This window comes from Podarcis gaigeae (assembly GCF_964106915.1).
Source record: "Podarcis gaigeae genome assembly, chromosome: 2".
Taxonomy (NCBI): domain Eukaryota; kingdom Metazoa; phylum Chordata; class Lepidosauria; order Squamata; family Lacertidae; genus Podarcis; species Podarcis gaigeae.
In genome coordinates this window covers 74,721,236-74,742,511 of record NC_139679.1, presented here as the reverse complement: position 1 = coordinate 74,742,511, position 21,276 = coordinate 74,721,236, and the positions used below count along the sequence as shown (strand labels likewise).

The following is a 21,276-nucleotide window of genomic DNA, read 5'->3' as shown; positions in this document are numbered from 1 at the left end:
CAAATTACCTTTATGAGAGCCATTACATACAAAAACGTTATTCTTCCAAACTTTGTGGTCCTCAAAAATGTACAAGGCTAGCAGGTGTGTAGTGTGCATTTGTTGTTGTTGTTTTTCCGTTCTGGGTGGAGAGCTGGAAAGTTTATGTCCTGATTGAGAATAAAGAGGGACGCAACCTTTGGAAGGAAAGATACCTCCATAGTCGGAAGTGGTGTGCTTCCAAATACCAGTTGCTGGAAACCACAGAAGGGTTGCTGTTTTACCCAGATGCTGCTTGTGGGCTTTCTATAGGCACCAGGCGGGCCGCTGTGAGAACAGGATGCTGGACTAGATGGGTCACTGGCCTGATCCAGAAGCTCTCTTAAGTTCTTATGATACACTAGAAAACCACATTTATTCTGGTACATCTGCTGGAAAGGTGAATCATAGCATAAAACAGAAAGAAAGACTATCATGAAAGGGAGATAACAGAGATCACAGGTGGCTATAGATTCACAGTGATTTCTCACTTGTTGCTTGAGAACTAACACCAGTATCCAGGGCAGAGTGGGTGACAGGAGGGTAGCTGTGTCCAGAAAAAAACATGTAAGACAGAAAGTTTGAAAATGTTTAATAATCAACTACTGAGGGTTGTATTAAGAGACAACAGTTACATGAGAAGAAATGGACAGGCTGTGGGAACAAAGGTGAAGGCATATGTCAATACATTTGATACAGAATGGAATTTTGCATCCTTAACATGAGAAGCTGTCATGGCATAGAATGAAGAATGAGAGTTAGCAACAACATCTAATTGGAAGTCTGCCATGGCAAGCAGTTATCTATGTAAAAAGCACCCAGATATCTATTTTCACTTAGAGTGTGGGCACTACTATAGTACATTTCTGGATGCCATGGAGTATTCAGGAAGAAGAACCCAGTAGAGATAACAGTGGTCTCTAACTGCAAAACAGAAATTTAGAGACAATGGGTGTCTTTAGCAGATAGTTATGCGGAAAATAAGATCAATTTGCACGGATGATGAAATGTTAAGAAAAGTCAGAATATTAGCAAGAGAAATAAATAAAAGCTTCTTTTGACTATTCATATTATTTGTATCCTGGTCTGGTGACAGAGTACAGGCATTCATTTAGGATAGCATTTTCTTTGGGAGGCTGAAGTACTGAAACAGGAACAATATTCTATGAGGATGGAATTGGATCTATATGTTCTATGATAAGCAAAGTGTATATTGCTTGGGATAACGTAGAAATAAGATGGACACTTGAATAATTGAGGAGGAAGGGTATGGTATGGTACTGTATTACATTAGTGTATGTAATTTAAGATTTTGAGAACCCATACCAAAGAAACACAAGCATATGTCACCAAAATGAATGGTCAGTTTCAGGAAAAGCCAAAGGGAGGCCAAGATCTTCATCTGGAAGTCCCTATATTCTTGGAAGTGGAGTTAGGTGATATATCTTTATTTTGTTTTTACAATTCAGAAAGGAGAGTAAGTTATGAGATGACATCTGAGAATAATGCAAAACAGAGTAGGAGTTTACTCCCTGGTAATTTTGAGGTGCCCTTTCTGCACCTTTCCCAGGTCTACAATATTCATTTTGAGGTGCAGTGATCAAAATTATACAAAGTACTCAAAGTGTAGCTACATCATAGATTTGTATTGCAGTGGAATATAGGCACAGGTCCTAGTGGAAAGCCATAACCTTTGAACTACAGTCCACTACATAACATACTACTGTGTTGACTTTTTTTTTCTTGGAGAAAGGCTTCAGCATAAAATAATGTTGTCAGTTACTATCCTCTGGGAAGGTGTAAAAAACGGAAATACATTTTCTCACAAGAAATATTGAGATCGTGCCATACACACTTGATAATTGGCAATATGCAGTGAGAGAGCAGCATAGTAAAAATTGCTCCCCAACATGTCCAATTTCCTGCTGCCTTTATCAGTCAGTGCAGAATGCTGCTTCCCCTCCACAGACTACAATGAGGAAATTTGGAGCTGAATGATTTTTCAAAAACACCCCCATTTGTGCATTTTGTGTATTTGTGTGTGCGCGCGCGTGAGCGAAAGGAAGTAGGTGGCTGCAGGGAGGAAGAAGTAGGCAGTGGCTTTATTCCAAGAGTCCTTTGGTACTTGAAAGAGTGCAGGGGCACTGGCACCAACTATAGGGAACCCTGTAGTTTTGTGGGTGCTTGGTAACTACGCCGTGGGGCTCTGACGCGATATCCGAGGAAGGCCCTGCAAAGCCTCCGATGCAACTTCCAGTAGAAACCAGAAGTTGTATTGGAGGTCTCATGAGGCCTCAGATGTGACCTCCCAGGCCCCGTTGAGGCCTTGGAAACACTGCTGCAGTGCACCAATGTAAAGTGATGTCATGACGTCACAACGTAACGTTATGTCATGGGTGCAATTGGGCATCCAAAATCAACAGTGTAGCTAGCTGCTTGGGTACTGGGGGAAGGGGCAAGCCACCCATGGGGGTGGGACAAGCAGGCCACAGGGCGGGGTGTGCCATGGCAGGGCGCAGGGCACAGAGCCTCCCTGGAGTCTGCCCACCGCCTCACCCTCAGCTATAGGGTGGCTGGGGGGGGGGGGAGGCAGCGGACAGATGCAAGCCTCATGCTGCCATTTGGGCAGCCTAGAGCCTGCAGGCGCCCAAGCCACCACGTCACTTCCAAGAGAGACACGTAGTTCAGGCATGCTGCAGGCCCCATGGTAAGTGCCTCCCCCGCAGTGTGGCTCCCAGTGCGCCCTACCCCACCCCCCAGCTACACCTCTGCCCATAATCTGGGACCCAAGGCAGCGCCCCTGTTTAGGAGAGACAAACTGGTTCATTTGTAAGAAGTGGTGCTTGCTGCAATTTTTATTTCAACTTGCAAAGAACTTACTCTGATTATAGTTGGGGATCTTGCATGGGGATGGAGGAGATTTTGAGAGTGCATAGGGAAAGAAGAAGGGGAAGTTCTATTGCACAAGTGGAATTCTGCATTAACAGCATTGGATACAACCCTAAAGTTCTAGAGAATTCTCAGGGTGTACAGCATAGGAGGAAACCCCAGTTTAGAACTGCCCAGGGACCATACAAAGAAAAAGCACAGCAATATATATCGGAGACTAAAGCCATAAGAAAGGGTAAGGAAGACATTTTATCTCATGACGTGTGAGGCCAGTAATGTTACTCAAAAAATACACAAAAATAAAACTGGAATCTCTTCAGCTTCATACTAGGTTCCAAAATATCCAAATCTAGTTTCCTTGGGTTGCATGTGCTGGCTGAGGTTGATGGGTGTCGGCCAATTGGTGTCAAAGAAGGATAGAACATTCTTTATGTATGCTACAACAGCAGCAAGAATACTCATCGCAAAGTATTGGAAGACACAAGATCTACCCACCTTGGATGAATGGCAGATGAAGGTGATAGACTACATGGGACTGGCAGAGATGACTGGCAGAATCCGAGACCAGGGGAGAGAGACAGTGGAAGAAGATTGGAAGAAATTTAAGGACTATCTTAAGAAACATTGCAAAATTAATGAATGTTAGAAGGACGTTGGTTTAGAAATTACGTGGTTTCCAGCTGTAATGGATAAGTAAAAAGAAAAGAAAGGTCAAAAAATAAATGAAAATTAAGGGAAAGGATTTGCTGAATTAATAAATTAGAAATTGGAATACAGAAAGGGGAGGTATGAGGAAGTCGGGGAAGTAAGTTGTAAGAAAATAAGGGATTGAAATTATACTTGTTTTTTTTTTGTCTGTTTGTATTACTGTTTTGTTTTGTTTTTATATAATTTTTGAAACTTTAATAAAAATCTTATTTAAAAAAAGAGGTTGATGGGTGTTGTAGTACGAAACACTTGAAAGGTAACAGGTTGGGAAAGGATGTCCTCTCAGTTATTGGAATTTATTCTTTTTGAAGAAAAACTATTTTCTCAGTATATTTTTATTCCCTGGTGTGTGTTTTGCTGTTTAATTACCATGAAGACTGAAGATCCCAGAAACAGTAGCTTTAGTCAATAGAATAACTAAGGAAACATTAATGCTGCTGTGCAGGTTTTCTGTTCTCACTATTCTACAATGATGTCTACGAAAATGGGGGGTTATTGTCCTAGATCTAAACACTTCAATAGATTGGAGATTAATACACAGGTACCAACTAAAGTGCTCAGCCCCTCCTGGCAGACATCCACAAGACCTCTCAAGTGCAGGGACGTGTTTTTTTATACCAGCTTGTGATGTATGTACATTCCTGTACAGAATAAATTTGAGGCTTCCAAATTTAATTGCTAAGTAAGTGAACCAGAGATACATGATGTTAGAATAAAACCATCTTTTAACTCATTTAATTTGATACACAAAGCTGTAGTGAAACCAGACATAAGACAGTGCAGTGTAAAGAAAAAATAGAGCATGCCTTTAAAGTTAAAAGCCATAATAAAGTTTAACTATGGTTTCAGGCTCCACCACTCTGATCCAACAATCTTAAGACAACTCCATCATTCAGAAATCCCCAGCAGCTTCATCTCTTTGTTTTGCATTGAGGGTGACAGTAAAGACATTAATGTTTCCTTTTAGCCAAGCATTTTTATACTGCTCTGTCACTTTTAATCATGTCTGAACAGCCACACTTGACAGACTTGGCCATTCTGGTAGACATATCCATTTTAAGGAGGGATCTGCTCTGTCTGGACACAGCTGAGGTGTGCCCCAAACATACAGAAAGGGCATGGGGCAAGCAGACAGGCAGTCTAGTCACCAAAAGCTCAAGCACTTGGTTTGCTATGGATCACCATGCAACTGCAAAATGTGCTCTCTAGAAGAATCATAGCAAAGGATTTCAATAACAGCCCCACTGTGTCTCCTTTCCATCACTGTGTAGCTTGGATCCCCCATTTCTTCAGATTCCTTGAATGGAGTGCATTCTAGAGTTGTAGGATTTGATTCTTGTATGTGTTGGGGACCTCCTCCACTCAGGTCTCATACAACCCACAGGTACTGGACTGGTGATCCAGGTGCCATAGTAAGATCTAGGTATGAGAACTCTCATATGACACCTGCCATTCTCATCATGCTGCTTATTTCTCCATCTTTCCCATTCTCATAGTTCTCTCCTTGAGAAGTTGAGGGTCTCAGATTGGTCCCCTGTTGCTCTTATTTTGCAGCTCCACTGAACTCTGCTTCCAGCATCAGGAATTCTTGATCTGATCCCGAAGAATTCTTTTTATGAACACTTTTCTTTGTATTTAAATGATATTGAAGATGCCAAATGAGCAACCATAGAAAATGATGGGTTCTTTTGAAGGATTCCTATTGAAAAATACACATTTGACTCCAAATGTTTCATGACTCATCAGCTGATTGACACATCAGACGTTCAGAGCCTCCATTTAAAGAAAATTCCACTGAACTAAGTGAGATAAAATCAAAATATTGTGCCTTGACAGGGCTATGGATGGGGCTATCAGTGACTTGGATCAGTTCCTGGAAGTTATTAATCTATACCACTAAACAAGGAGCACTGGCACTTGGGAGTCTTACAAGCGGAGGAATAAATATATGGAAAATAAATTCAACTTATCACATGGAAATATATTCAACTATCAAATGCAAGTGCCGTGCGTAACAGGTCTGGGGAGTCTCTTGGGCAACACAAGGTGGTTACTCTCAATTACTTTCAACAGGACATACTTGACCAGCACTGGATTTGCCTATGCACATCATCTTATAGAGTCAGTATGCTCCAAAGGATAGCAGGGTTCAAAAACTTCACCAGACAGGTATGCACTGTTCAGCAGGCTCTCTCATACAAAATGGAATTGTGACCTATCTGAGAGCATAGGCAAAAACATTACTATCCTTCAAAGGCTTCCTCAGACAATTATATCTTCAGCTGGATTAAAAAAAAATCTAAGAGTCAGCATCAGTTGTATCTAAAAATGGCGTGCATTCCATAATCAGACCCTCATCACAAAGACAACATATATAACATTGTGGGACATAAATATATATAACATTGGTGTCTCTTACTGGAAGTGGTTTGAGACTACCATTCTGCACTGATGAACATGGGGATAAGGAAAGTGATTAGGTTATGAAAACTTACCATTACATCTTTCTATAGCCATCTGTTTGATGTTGCAGAACAAATAAAGAATGCAATATCATAAATACTAAAAAAATTAAAATGTTTATATACACAAGAAAGGATAGAAAAAAAGAATTGCTAATCCTCCCCCTACCACAAGAAGCCCACCCCCTTCCTTTTTAAAAAGTGTAAAATGTTCCTATCCTGGGGTGGCAGAGAAGTTTTCCATTAATGAGATTTGATTCCCTGAAGCTAAAAATACCTTCCCAATAAATTGTAATGGGGCATCTTTCTGTTCCTTGCAACTACTTTACAGTGCTATAGGACAACTCTGGAATAAAAATTCGGATTATTGCTCCCTTTTGCAAGATGTGGGTTGCAAGTCATGTAATAATTAAGTTAAGTGACTCAGACCATAAGCTAGAAGGTCTGAAAGCCTTGTGCTTCCCGCTGCCGCCCCCCCTCCCCCGGGAAAAAGCACAAGTTAAAAAGTGAAGCAAAACAAAGCTCTGAACATTGTCCCCAACCCCAAAGGAGAAGAGCCGGAGGAGAGGGTTTGCCCAACTCCAGAGGACTCCTGCTGTGGCAAGAGTACTTAATCCATAATTCTTCCCTTCAGTGTTCTGGCCTTCTTTCCCCAGCCAGGCTCTGAGCTCTATCAAATATTCATCTCCTCTCTCCTTAAATAATAGATCAATGTAATAACAGGCAAAGCACAGTTAATCACAGCTTTTCAAACCCCACACAAAAGCCACCAGGCGATGGGTAGGGACAGGCACAGCAGTGGGGAGGGGGCAGGGACCCAAAGCATCAGCAGCCTACAATGACAGCACACACAAGTGGGAAAGCAACTCCATGCCTAGCCCCTAGGCCATCCCCCACAAAAGATGCAGCTGCAGGCCTCCTTCAAGGAGAACTTGTCATGACATAGCCAGAGCCAGCAAGCAGGTCTTTCTGGCAACAGGTGCCAAAGCTGGACAGAGAAGCATATGCTCAGTGGAAAAAGAATGCAAAAGTGAGGCGAGGTGCATAGGAGAAGTGTTCTTGTTTACACAGAGGTTTAGCATGCTAGCTTCCCCAAATCAAGGACTAGAATTCAAAATCTATTATGTGGCTAAAGCAAGCAAGCATGGATAGCTTCAGTTTAGGTTTACTGGCCCATCACAAAGTCACTGTACAGTCTAGAGCACTGTCACGCTCAGATTCTGAAAAGTACAAGAAATGATTACAGGAGGTATTTGCAAAAAGGAGTTGGTGTTGACTGACCAGCTGAGCTACATGAGAACTGAGGACAATGGAGGAGGGAGGTGCATTGTTCAAAATGTGCTATACCAGTGTAGGGAAACTTCATTACTGTCTTTCTGCTACAAAAGATTCCCTCTAGATCTGTTGTGTTGGGAGTGAGCCCTCAAGAGATGTAGGGATTGCTGCCTTCTTTGCTTTAAGCGAGTACCAATAGCAGGGTGAACTGTGAAGATCATCTGCACCTCTGAAACTGTATATCCCTCTCTGAAACTATATATATCTCTCTGAAATTGTGTATGCAGAAACTCTCAGAGGGACACAGTCCCTTATTGCTCCAAGAAGCACAATTCTTTCCCTAACAAGAGGCTACTTAAAAAAAAAAATGACCTTCCATTCATGGTCACACAAAAACCCAGGAGACAGCCCTGCTGAGAGCAAGGACAAAGTGAATGCTCCTAGGACCTATAGCTAGTGCCTGAGCATTGCATGACAATTAAGTGCAAAACAAAGCTAATTATGATTGACAGAAGCCCCAGAAGCATTCTCGCTCCTTTCAAACCACCCCTCCCTTTCTTGTGACCTTCATGACTAACGAGCAGCAAAAGGGATCAGTTTCAAATTGCATAGGTATCCAGTTGTCTTCAGCTTCTCCCAATATGCCCAGAGTACAGTATATATACACATGTATCCTGAATGCTCCAGATGAATCTTCACAGATGCAACAGCCATGTTCTCAGTATGCCGATATAGATGGTGTGATAAGGATCCCAATTCAGCAAAGGTCTCGGCAATCTCCCCCCAGCATCCAAGTTGTCAAGCATTATTAGTAGTCACTGCCAACAGTAGAAGTAGAAAGCACTTAGCATCTCAGAGGAATGGGCTCGAAGGAAGGAAGGATGATAGATTAGATAGCAAGACAGATGTGGTGTTTCTTTCAAGGTCACAGGATCACTGCTCTACTTCAAAAATGCAAACTATTTATTGGCACATCTACAGGTCGCTAGCTTTTGAATGACATCAGTTGCATCAGAAGTCAACAGGGAAAATGGCAGAGGCTTCTGCAGGGAAATTCATAAAATGAAATCATTAAATCAGACAGACCTGGGAATTTTTAATATAGCTGTTTGTAAAGAGCTCAGGGAACTTCAAAGGAAAGGTGTTATATTAGGGCAAAGTATTATTAAGGATGAAGATGGCCTTTGAAACAAACAAGGTGTAACGAAAACATTCTAATAAAGTCCCTATGGAAGGTTTTGTTTTTAACTGCACAAGAGAATGAGATTGGAAAGAACAATCTCTTATACTGTTATTATTTCTAGATTGTTGTGGATGCCAAATTTTCCCCACTGAGCAGTAGCATCTTCTTAGAGAAAGGCTAAAGGAAAAGACAGAATGGGAAGCAAAAGATGAAGAAAAAAACGGCTTAGAATCTTGCAAGCTGCTCAGAATCTACAGTCCCCATTTTGTTCAGTGTTCTGAAGATGGGAACGTAAGATAACAACATAAAAACTAAGAAGAGTCCTGCTGTATCAGACCAAAGGTCTATCCATTCAAGCAACCTGTTAGCATGGTGGTCAACCAGATACTGTTGGAACCCTACATGCAACAGGACTTGAGTGCAGCAACACTTTCCCCAGTTGTGATTCCAAGCAACTGACATTCAGAGGCATACTGCCTCCAGCAGTGGAGGTAGAATAATGGTTAGTAGCCAATAGTAACCTTTTCCTCCATAAATTTGAACAATCCTCTTTTAATAAGAACACAGCGACCTGCAAAATAAGCCCAAAATTCTTCAGGATTAGGCTGGATCATTTTGTGATCAGCTACCTAATGCTATCTGGGGACGCAGGTGGCGCTGTGGGTTAAAGCCTCAGCGCCTAGGACTTGCCGATCGAAAGGTCGCGGTTCGAATCCCTGCGGCGGGGTGCGCTCCCACTGCTCGGTCCCAGCGCCTGCCAACCTAGCAGTTCGAAAGCACCTCCGGGTGCAAGTAGATAAATAGGGACCGCTTACCAGCGGGAAGGTAAACGGCATTTCCGTGTGCGGCTCTGGCTCGCCAGATGCAGCTTTGTCACGCTGGCCACGTGACCCGGAAGTGTCTCCGGACAGCGCTGGCCCCTGGCCTCTTAAGTGAGATGGGTGCACAACCCCAGAGTCTGTCAAGACTGGCCCGTACGGGCAGGGGTACCTTTACCTTTTTACCTAATGCTATCATGTCTAACTGAACTGTCATCATGCCCAGTGCTCAAGATATTCAGTATCACCTTGGCTGATATTTACAACCACTCAAATGATAAAATCACTTTATATTCCTGAATAAGTTTCCATCCTGTAAGAAACACATCACAACATTTCTCTACTGCAACACTATGCAGTCCCAGATAAGGCTACCAGTCCTCACATAGCCAGCCAGAAACAGGATGTAAGAAAAAGTCTGTTTGCTTGATTTGTGTATCTGTTCTCTGCATTCAATAGAATTAGCCATGACTTGTTTAGCTTATCCCAATACAACATAGGATGGAACCCAAGAACAACATAACTAGATGTGCATGCCCAAGAGACATTCTCCCACTGCACATGTTTGTTTGTTTTTGGACTGAGTGGATTTTCAAAAGCTGAGTGGATTTTCAAAACAACCCACCCTGCGATGTCTAAAGCAAATATCTAGATCCCAGTGAGTTACCATTTCAGAGGTGCAAAAAGACTCTTGATCGTCCACTATTTCACGCATTACTTGTACCTGTTTGCAGCCATGGTTCCTCAATCTGCTGTTGCAATGTGCAGGGAATACATTCCCATTACCAGAGCAATGAAGCTGATGTTTCCTTGCATCCAGATATGTGCATACATATGTATACTGAAAAGTAAATCAGTGCAGTGGATTGATTCAAGCATTCAGTTGTACACTGAAGATGCTGTTCCTTTGTGCTGTCTTATTTTCACTGGAATGAACATCTGAATGAGCATCACAGCATGAGGAAGAATTGGTGGATGTCTTTGTGTACGTGTGCATATACACACACATACCCTTGTTAACAGTTGCATTTTCTTGTGCAAATGGATTGCTAAAAAACGAACCTTGTGCTGTGTGCAGAGGGGGTGCTCACAAATCTCTCCTCTCCCCATTTTGAGCTAAACGTTAATCCCAATCCATATATGGATACATTTGAGATCACAACCTGAATGATCTTCCATTCTGTGTAATTAAAAGCAACCAAATCAGGTTATGGTAGCTCCCTTTCTTCCCAACATAGCCAGCCACAAACAAAGGGGATAAAAATCAATCTGAATTGAATACATTTGTGTTGGGAGCCCTAATATGTAGCAGTAGCAACACTAAATTGCTGTTGAATCTCTCAGACTATGCTTTTGAAAAAGCATTACTTGAGATATCTTTTCTGAACCACTCACCAACATATCCTAATATATAAAAATGGAAAGAGGGGAAAAACCATCCTATTCAGTTTACAAGTGAGTCCTGGTTGTGGGCTGCTTGTGACCAGAATGAAAGTTCTTCACAAAGACATGTGGAGCCTTAATATGTAGTAGTGGGTAAAATAACAAGATGGAGAGATACATATTTTATTCTTGTTAAAATTCAAAGTCATAATGCTGAAACATGTCAGACTGACAAGTGTGAATACCAGTGCAATGTTTCTAAAAAATAGGTGCTGTTGAGCAAGCTGCCATGAAGTCACACTCAGTAGAAAGGAAGCTCATTCCCTACATTCCAGGTGTGTGGGGGACAAATTCCAAATGCTGGGACTAAGAAGGAGCGAAACAAAGCCAAACAGACATGCTAAATGGCACCGTCATTCTAAATTTGTGAATGGTGTACGAACAGTTATTTCTACTCCATTATTGAATAGAAGGGTGTGTGGTTTTGATCAGTGCCTTCATGAGAGACTACTGGAATCCATATGAGCTAGTCTGTTTACCAAACAGGAAAGCCAAGGTACCAAACAGGAAAGCCAAGTAAAAGTATTGATTTGCATGACTGTAGACTGAGTCGAAGCTATAGGTGGTATCCAGTGAAGTAGTTTTGGTGTATGGGATGTTAGGGGAGGGATAGAGACTCTAGTGGGGGACACGTCATGCTCCTTCTGGAGTAGTTTGTCCATGTTTGGTCCCCAACCTATACTCAGCTCTCACTGGTAGCTCCTAGAAGCTGTCAGTATGCAACAGCCCCCAAACTCCTGGAATGGCCTTGACTAACTGACTAAACCAGGTGAGGGTAGCTGATGGGTCTCAAACCCTAAGTGAGTTAGGGACTTCCCCAGCATGTGAAGACAGGCTCTGGTGGATTGAACGGATGAGACCAATAGTGGGGCGAACAGTCAAGAAGGTGGTTTCTGCACATGCTGGAGAGTGCAATTAGGGGCAGGTGGGGCTTGTCAAACTGGGAAGGTAGCCCATCTAGGAGAAGGAAAACACTGATCCTAAACTTCTGCTGTCTTTTGGGATATCTTCAGGAGAAGAAAAGGATGAGGAGTAAACCCTACACAAATCCAGAGTGGAGTCCCAAAGATAGTTGGATGGTGCCCTGTATGCCTCCTTCTGGCAACTCCTAGAGCTATGCTGGTGCCAAATGTATTGCTCTGCATTCCTTTAGACTACATCAGCAAGGCTGAGAGGGGGATCTTGTTGTCTGGGCAGCCCAGGACCTCCATACTGCTCAGGCTTGCACTCTGGGGAGGTCACTTCAGTGCTGCTAACACAGCAGTTTGGCTTCACCTGCGGAAGCGCACTTCACTGTCTCTTGAAACAGAGAGATGCCAACAAAGGTTAATCTGAAGTCCTGCCACAGATTAAGGCCTGATGGAAACTCTATTTATAACCAAACCCAGCTTTAGCAGGATTCGTGTCACCTAATGTTATTTATCAATGTTAGAGTGCATGTCTGAAGTCTTGTGCTATATATATTGAGCACAGCTTCCTTTACTCTTTTTAGACAGCAGGAGAAAGTAAGGTCAGCCATTTGGAAATTATAAACAAGTTACCGCGTGGTAAATTTGTTTCAGTTGATAAGCAACATAAGTTGTATAACAGCTAGACATTGTTAATTATCACCTATCTAATAAGAAATTCTCTAAAAGTGGAATTCATTCTTCACACAACAGAATTCAGGCTAAAACCCTCCTGCAAATCCCTAGAAGACCAGTATAGTGCTCCTGGGATGAAAGGAATCTGGGTTGATGTTCTCTTAACTCTAGTTAAGGCAGAATTAAGCAGAAGATGCTAAAGCAATAACACATGGTACTACAATGCTGTTTAATCTGTTCTATTGGACGTCATGTTGTTTGTATTAAACCAAGAGCTTGCAGAGAGATGGTCTTTGTATTCCAGCTTCTCCACTGAGGTTTTAGTGGAAAAGAAACATTAGAGGAAGTGTTAATAAATCTAAATGACATATTAATGGTAACTAAGGTAACCTTGAAAGTAGCTTCACATGCAAGTGAAACAGTTAAAAGAGCCTATGTACATCCTGACACCTGCATAGCACTTAAACAGCGTCAACAGAATGTCTTCTACATTTTTTCCCATTCCATTTTATGACTGATCAGTTGTAGACTCCATGGCTTACTTACTGGATTTCTTACCCACCCTTCATCATAAGGTCCAGAATAGATTACAACAATATGAAAATACAGTATTAAAATTGGATTAAACAAGTTACAGGCAGAAGAACATGGGGAACAGGTGTCAACATCAGCCAACATTTTTTCTTTCCCAAGACCCAATTGTTCTGTTTATCAATCTTGTACAGCCTTTTTGTGTTATTTTGGTTCCCAATAAAGATATTGTCCTAATATGGACATTGGAAGTATCCAAATGCTAGTTTGTTTGTTATATTTTAAAAAAAAATATCAATGTGGTTTACAATCTCTATATAATAAACACACATAATAAAAACAGATTTAAAATCAGAGACCATCAGCTAACTATTATGGAAATATATTTCTGTAACTGTCTGCATAAACCTGGCAACACAGTGAACTTTTCAGCAGGTTGAAACAGAAGGTGCCTGCTGAATCTTTATCAGCAGAGAAAGGTTTTATTTCATGTTGATGCCAAATTGAGCCTCGCTAGCTCAGGGGACAACCAACGTCATACCTGCAGATGATCTCAGTGAACAAGCTGGGATATAAGGGTTTAGACAGACCTGAAGGTATCCTGGACTTACGTTGTTCAGGGCTTTGTAAATTAATACAAGGAATGGGCTTTAAAGGGCTTTAAATAACACCTCTCCCAAGATGAAGGTGTTCCTCTGATATATTTTCAAGTGCCAGGCATCCCTTTAACTTCAGTGACTTCAACATTTTTACTTGCTCCCCATATGTCAGTGTCTACCAAAGGGCATAAACTGCAGAATAACCAACCATCAAACCATCAGGCAGTGAAACTGGTATCTGCTGCTTAATTGAACAACAGCAAGCAAAAAACATTAAAGACTCAACATCTTCTCTTATGAATACAGCTCAGCCTCCTTCTCAGTGGGAGCCTAAGAAGTAGGCAGCTAGTAGCTGTCTGTCTGATGTGTCTTCAGGATCTGGCTCCCTGGGCATTTTTATAATTTACCACTATTACAAAAGGAACGTATTTTATTATCGTATCTATTTTGAACTATTACATGCATTTTGCTATGTTTGTGATACACGCCATGGAACTTCATGGTTGTTTAGATGACAACAAATTTATACGCCATGTGTAATGCATACGGTATTTATAAATAGCAGTTGCAGGCGATGTATATTTTTGTCCTACAAGATGTGAGCATATGGGCAGATCCCAGTAGCTAGCAAGTCTGCCGTACTCTAGCAACAGTATCAGGAGAGCTTCAGATAGCACTGATGTCATGCTCCTCTCAAAATTGCAATTGCTTCCTTTATATATGCATAAATCTTTTTTACCTGTCACCATAGGATAACAATCACTATCAAAATGTCATCTGAAGCAATTCAATATTCCAAATAAGACAGATAAACAAGAATTATGTGATGAGAACAGTTACATGTGGCTTATCCAAGAGAAGATACAGACGTAAGCACAATCATGTTCTTTCTTGGATGTGTTACATGTCCAAGGATGGACAAAGCAGTCTATTTCAGTTTCTTTCATTTTTTCAGTCTTAAGATCAGTTCACCACATTTCATCATTAATTTGCAATTTTTAAAAACAAGTCCTCACAAACACTTATCAGCATTTTAGCTGTATGTACATTTTATGCATTTTTTGCTTATATGTGCATATTTGTACATATTTTTTGGTTGGAAGCTGTACCACAAAATCTGGGATGATGTGATTTTTCAAAGGATTGTTTCATTTTGCTTTGCCTAATTTTTTGGGAAGTGTGAATTAAGAAGGCTCACATTTTAATTTATGAACCATGGATAGCATCATGTCAGACAGGAGAGAAGAGAGAAAATGATTCCTTTGAATAACCCCAGCAAATGACCTGTGCTTCCTGAAGAGGTCAAAGAGAAACAGCAGCAGAAAAAATAGCATGCAGGAGATAGCATGTCTGATACTGAGGGGTGTGATTGGGCCATCTAATTCAGTACTGATTGGCAGCAGCTCTCCAGAATTTCAGATCAGAATCTTTCCCCAACTCTTTCTTGAGATTCTAGGCATTGAACCAAGCAAAACACACACTCTACCACTATCTATGGCCATAAGACCCCTTTGGGATAAAGAACTGCATTTCCACAGATACACACCCATATCACACCCACACCAAAGCCACCAAAAGGTAACTGAATGGAACTATAAGCACCAGTTGTCCTATTTTGAATAGGGAAAACATTGTAATTGGAGTCTAAGAAGGAACTAATGTGTAAATATTAGCATGAACATTAAGCCCTCATAAATGCTATTAAGCAGCTGGCCTTTCTCTTCCTTCACATGACACAAAAAAGCCTGGGCCATAACATCAGGTGAAGTTGGCTTTTGCGATCAGGGTGAGAGAAGGACAGGAAGTTCTGGTAGTGCAGGATATATTCTTAAACACTCAGGCCATCACCAGGATAAGAGTATTTAAGCCCTTTTGCCTACCCTACCAACTTCTTTGAAAATTCTTGCCACCCTTTCTTGGGAATAGTGCAGGTGTTTTCCTGTCAACTCAGGAGCAGATAGAAATTCTTAACCTGTCTGTATACCGGGCAGCCAACCAAGGTGTTTGTTTTTGTTTCTTTTGCCTACTCTGTACTCAAACCTACTCTGATGGTTTGAGGGCAGTTTGAGTGGCGGTCCTGTTAATGAGGTAAATTAGCCACATTTAGGAAGGTGCTGTGTGTGAAGGTGAACAGGTAAGGAATGGGTTAAAGTGAGTACCTTAGGTAGGTAGCCACTCTTCAGAGTGATAGGTGCTTCCTGAGGCTTGCCACTTGGGCCTGTGGGATCCATCGGCAAGATACAGAGCACCTCTGAATCACCCCATGGGAGATGTGGGACCCCAGCAGCTCTTGAGAAGGTTTCCCTACTCACCTGAGTGGGCAGGCCTTAAGGGAAAGAGCCGGGATAATTCCTGCCACTATCATTAAGCAGGGGTTTGCTCACCTCATACAGGTAATGCTGTACAGATAGCTTCCTAAACTGTCACCATTTTCTGCCAAATTTAACTGTAAATTAAACATGTGGCTCTAGTGCCACCCAGCACCTCGTGCCTTGCTTCTTTATTTCCACCTCTGTTCACAAGGTCCATTTTCCCCATTTGTTCACAGGGGTGATTGGTTTTCTTTCTTTTTTGCTCAATTGCACATTTTTCTGGGAGTCTATGGCAAAAAATACATTTCCCATGAAAATGATGATGAATAAAAGAATACCAATAAAGCCAAGAATAGCCTTTTAGTCTTGGAATAGCCTTCTGCTGTCAAAACACAGCATTCACTCATAAATTTGGCAATAGTTAAAAGAGAAGGCGGTAAGCCACAAACATGATACAGGTCCTCACATATCAACACTCCATATGTTCAAACTGCATTAAACTACAAAATAACTTTGAGCCTCCTTTAGAAACAAACAACAGTTATCTTGTTGGCTAAAGGATCTATACTGGGACAACAATGAAGAATCTCTGTCTTAGATAAAGTATCTAAGAAGGCAAGAGCAGTATGAAATGAAGTTGTGAACTAGTGTATATCATTTCTGACAATTACTGATTTAGGAATAGCATGAACGTGAAATTTACTCAAATCTAAACCACCATTCTGGTTATAGTCATTAAATAGCCTTGCTTGTTATAGTAATGCATTGTAGCTTCATATAAATGGGAAAGGCCATAGAGTAGTGGCAGAGCATACATATTTATTTTGCATAAATATGCATGTCAGTCTTCAGTATAAAATATCCTCAGGGCAGCTAATAATAAAAGAATTATAGAAAGTCTCAAGTTCATTCCTTCTTGGAATCCCTGGTTTAAAAGACTCCCAAGTTGCTTCCAGTCCAAATAGAAGTGCTGGGTTAGATGGACCAATGGTATAAAGCATATCTTTGCATCTTTAAAAAATGGACTGTTTTCCAATACAAGAGGCACATTACTAGCATCGAACTCAGCAGATTTCCTCTAGTATTTCATAATAGCATACCTGTGATATCTATTTGAGCATCTTCAGCTTCTGCTGCTGCTGCAGCTGCAGCTGCTCTGCTTTTCTTCTCCAACTCTTTCATTTCAGGCACGTAGAAGTCCCCTTGACGGGCAAGGGGGCATACAAAATAGATTTTGTTGCCTTTGTAGATTTCCAGTCTGGGATGGGCACACAGTTTCCGCTCCTAAAAGAGATAAGACACACAGCATTGAAAATGTTCCCCCCGCTCCCATTGTGTTACAACAAATGCATACATCCACAGACAGATTTTCCAGAGGCCCCAGGAAGGACCTGCATGTGCCCAGGTGGCCCTAATCTATATTCACTGTCTCCTCCACCAACCACTTCCCTACTTTGGTCCCCTCTGGAATTGCTGCTTCTTTATCCCCGTAATCTAGGGGTGGGGTAGGGATCTAAGGCCCAGGTTCCAATATAGCCCTCTAGGCTTCTCTGTCAGGACCTTAGATTCTCCGTGGGCCCCACACACCCTCTCCATGAACCACACTCTTCACCAGAAACTCTGTCCTGCAAGCTCCACAAGTGCTTTTGCCTGGCTGGAATGTGCCTTTGAACTGGCACATCCTTGCCTGAAGGAGACTTGTGTGTGTGCACAGAGAAACCTCTGCTTTTGCTTGGCCGGAATGGAGCCAACTGTACATGGTGAGAGTCACATTTACATGGTGAGAGTCACAACCGTTGCTCCACTCACCTTTGCCTCTGGCCCCACCCACCACTGGCATGCAGCTCCCAGAAGCATGCCCATTGGCAAATGTGTCCCCCAAACTGAAAAAGATTTCTCACCCTTGCTCTAGTCCCTATAGGCCTATACTTTATTGCAACACACTGTAAAATGGAAATTTTATTATTCCTCCCCTGCCTATTCATGTCTCCATTTCCCCTCTTCTTCTTTTGTTTCTCTGTGCCTATTTTTTTTCATTCTGTGTAGAGGCCTGTCATTCCTGTTCTATCATACCATATAAATAAGTCACAACTTTCCAGATCAGCAAATCCTGAAATGTGATATCTCAGCACTCCAAGGAGATTGGCATGCATACCGAGACATATTTGTCCAATTCCCAATTCTTCTGTCATTTTCCGACACCAGGAGACCAAATTTTAAAATGTTTGATCATCTAGTGAAAGGGGGCAAGAGCCCTCATGCTCCAAGATAAAACAGATAATAAACTGCAAAAGGTGGCTTAGCAGATCAATGAACTATACCTCTGAAGCAAATCCATAGTCCATTGTTCAGAATTCTAAAACTTCTGCCTTAAGCATCAATATAAAATACTCTGGGATTCATTTCAGAAAGAATATACAACACATAATCAGTGGGTAAAATAGTTTTAAAAAGCTCAAATTTTCAATTCTTCCTAAATTATCATGCTATTAATCATGTTTCCACATTATCTTCTCCTGATTCATTTATAAATTACACCAAGCTCAGCTGGTGTAAAAGCAAAATGGTAGAGCACATAATTTCTACACAACATGACCAGAAGTTAGTCCTGGCTGATCTAGTTAAAAGATAGGAGAAAAAAGACCACACCCCAAAATCCTGGGGTGGGGAGGCCAACTAGTATCGAACCATTATTTGCTCAGTATAAGGCACCTATCAAGTTTATGAATTTGCCTGGCAAGCAATACATAGATGAAGCCAGGTCATCTGTTTTTGCAGGTAATTAACCTATTAATATTTACTTATTTACTGCTCATGGTGTTTTTGTCATCTAAAAGAAAGAACAAAGTAGAAACTTCTCTCTCTGCGTGTTATTGGGAAGTAGTCCAATGAACAGGCAGGTAAAGCGCCCCCCCCCCCCCGTGAGGTCTCTTTCCCTTCAACTAGCTGGCTCTGTGCAGCTACTGCAGTGGAATGAACTTTCAGCCCTTCTGGATGAGATCCTTACAGGTTCCTTTCACATTGCATCCCCAGCGAGGGAAGGACTCTCATGCAGGACAACAGCAGACCCTCCCTCATGGAGTGACAAGCCTGCCAGAATCCTCTTGTCTGCAGACCACTGGGGCAAAGGTATCATCAGTGGGCCTGGGAGCACTGGTTCTAGATTTTGTGCCATTCATTTATTTCAGTACAGTAGCACCTTGGATTACATCACCCTCAGGTAACGTAAACTCAAACCCGGAAGTGTTTTGCCACGTGTGCATGCGCAGAAGCGCTCTACCGTGCCGTGCGCAGAAGCGGTCCCTCCAGGTGAGGAAACCTCAGGATCCGACTGGAGCTCCGGAATGGATCCCGCCCGCAACTGGAGGTACCGCTGTACTTAAAATTGTAAACTACTTTGGATGCCTTAGCAGAAAGGTAGTTTATAACTGCAATAATATATATCCCTCCCTGCTCCAATCAGTCTCCTCACCCACTACTGTGCTTTTAGGCCAGGCAGTACATATCCCCCCACACCTGGTCTTCCTGATCTTGCCCTCTCATTGATAACATCACTGCACCACAACTGTCATTACAACTACAATTATTGCTCATAACTACATATGCCAAATGCAGCAATAAAGTGAGGGCAAAATTTGAACCATCACAGAAAAAGTAAAGTGTCTTTGATCTCGCAAGGGGGTCTTTCCCTCTCATTCCACTCACTTCAGCCTGATTCTACCCTAAACAACCCAGAGGCAGAAGTAAGTTAAGAAATAGTTATCACTTCCACACTAATACTGAGTCAAGAGGACAGGGTGTATTTGAAGAAAAGATGGGGAGTGGGGATGGAAGATTAATATTGGATGATATCTGTGGGAAGTTTAATAATAATATTTATTATTTATAAGCTCCTCAGACACTCAACATGGTACAGTTTTTTTATATATATTCTCTCAATTTGATCTTATTTATCTATTCTATATAAAATAGTAAGACACTCAGAAAATACTGCATGTTACTTTTGACTTGGGATTTTGTTTTCAAGCAGTAAGTGACCCTGAATCTTTGAAGCACAATAACAGCACCAAAAATGTAAACAAACATGAAAACAAACTAGCAGAGTCCTAAAGTGCTTTACCTCTGTGTTTTCAAAACTAGTTTTCTAATTCTATGGGAGACAGAAAACTTAATATTTTGTTCCAAGTTTCAGGTTTAAAATGTTTTTGTCCTAGTGATCAATTTGGCCCAGGGACTCACATTTCTCTTTGGTTGCTCCCTGGAAAACAGATGTTAGCCTGCTACCCATTTCTAAAGCATTTTGCAATGTTGACCCAAGCAACAGGGTTTTAGAGGAGGCCAGCTGCTGCTCCTAGCAGGGAGCTGACACGGCCAAAAACCTTCCCCTCTGCAGGTATATAAGACTCTTCTGAAGAAGCCCCAAGCTTCACTGAGTAATTAATCCAATCCAGGAAACACAGATAAAAGTAGCTCCATCGAGGAAAGTTCCAAAATAGTGTTTGTCAGAGCCTGATGATTCCTGCCTTTTCCTTTTCCTTTGCCCTCCTCTTTAGATACAGTCCCTTGATTCTAAGTGAATCCCTGGCTTTTTTTCCACACTGCTTGCTGTGCAGCACCCATTTGGGAAGTCTACAAGTGCCAGCTGAGCAGGAGAGGGGGGGGATGGCAAAAGCGGGCATTAGATGGATCAAAGAAGCAAGGCCCTGATGAGCTGTGCAAGGAATGGACTTTGCACTGAAAGAACAGCTGGCCATTCTAATGAACGCCCACATTCTGCCCTCCCAGCAGCTGTGTTGCTTGACATATATTATGGTTTGCATGGAGTGTGTGCCTGAGGAGTGGGGAGTGAGATTCTTTGCTAAAATGCTACAAATGGGTGGGAAGGATTAGTTGCTATCCTCTAAAATAAATGTCATCTACATTGTGCGTACAGACTTCTGCTCATGTCCCCAAATAGCCTTTGTTGATCAGAGTGTTGCCAGCATACTCTGTAACATGCTGGCTGCTCTGTAGCCAGAAGGCCTGTGAAGCAAACTCCCCAAGAAGGTTGGATATGACATCACACAGGGCTGTACTGTATTAGCAGAAGAGTGGATGGAAAAGGAGGGCACGTTTAGAAGGTCAAATGAATGGTAAATAAAGGGGAGGGGGACACTACAGGGAATGTTAACCCACAAATTAGGAGTGAGGTCAACTTTTTCTTTTTAGGTGACCAGCTCATATTCACCCAAGGCTGTCAGTTCTGTCTGTCAGTTTTTCAGCAGTGATGACAGTAAAGAGAGTTTAGAAGTCCCAGTCTACTGCATAATGAGAAAATTTTCCTCTATCATCTGTTGATGCGGACTCAGTTCCATGAAAGCTTATGCCATAATACAATTTGCTAGTTGCCCAGCTATTCTCCTCACTAACAAAAACAGGCATTATTTTAAAATTGAATGGTGTGTGTACATGTGAA

At 41.8% G+C, this 21,276-nt stretch overlaps 1 protein-coding gene across 5 annotated transcripts in view; it reads right to left on the bottom strand.

Moving 5' to 3' along the window:
* The window catches only part of TEX264 (testis expressed 264, ER-phagy receptor), a 166,338-nt gene that overhangs the window by 20,665 nt on the left and 124,397 nt on the right, over positions 1-21,276 (bottom strand). For all 5 annotated transcript variants that reach the window (XM_083726651.1, XM_083726654.1, XM_083726653.1 and 2 more), the window contains one exon: positions 16,922-17,105. In XM_083726651.1, the coding sequence (XP_083582777.1) occupies positions 16,922-17,105 (184 nt within the window). The remainder of the gene's footprint in view (positions 1-16,921; positions 17,106-21,276) is intronic.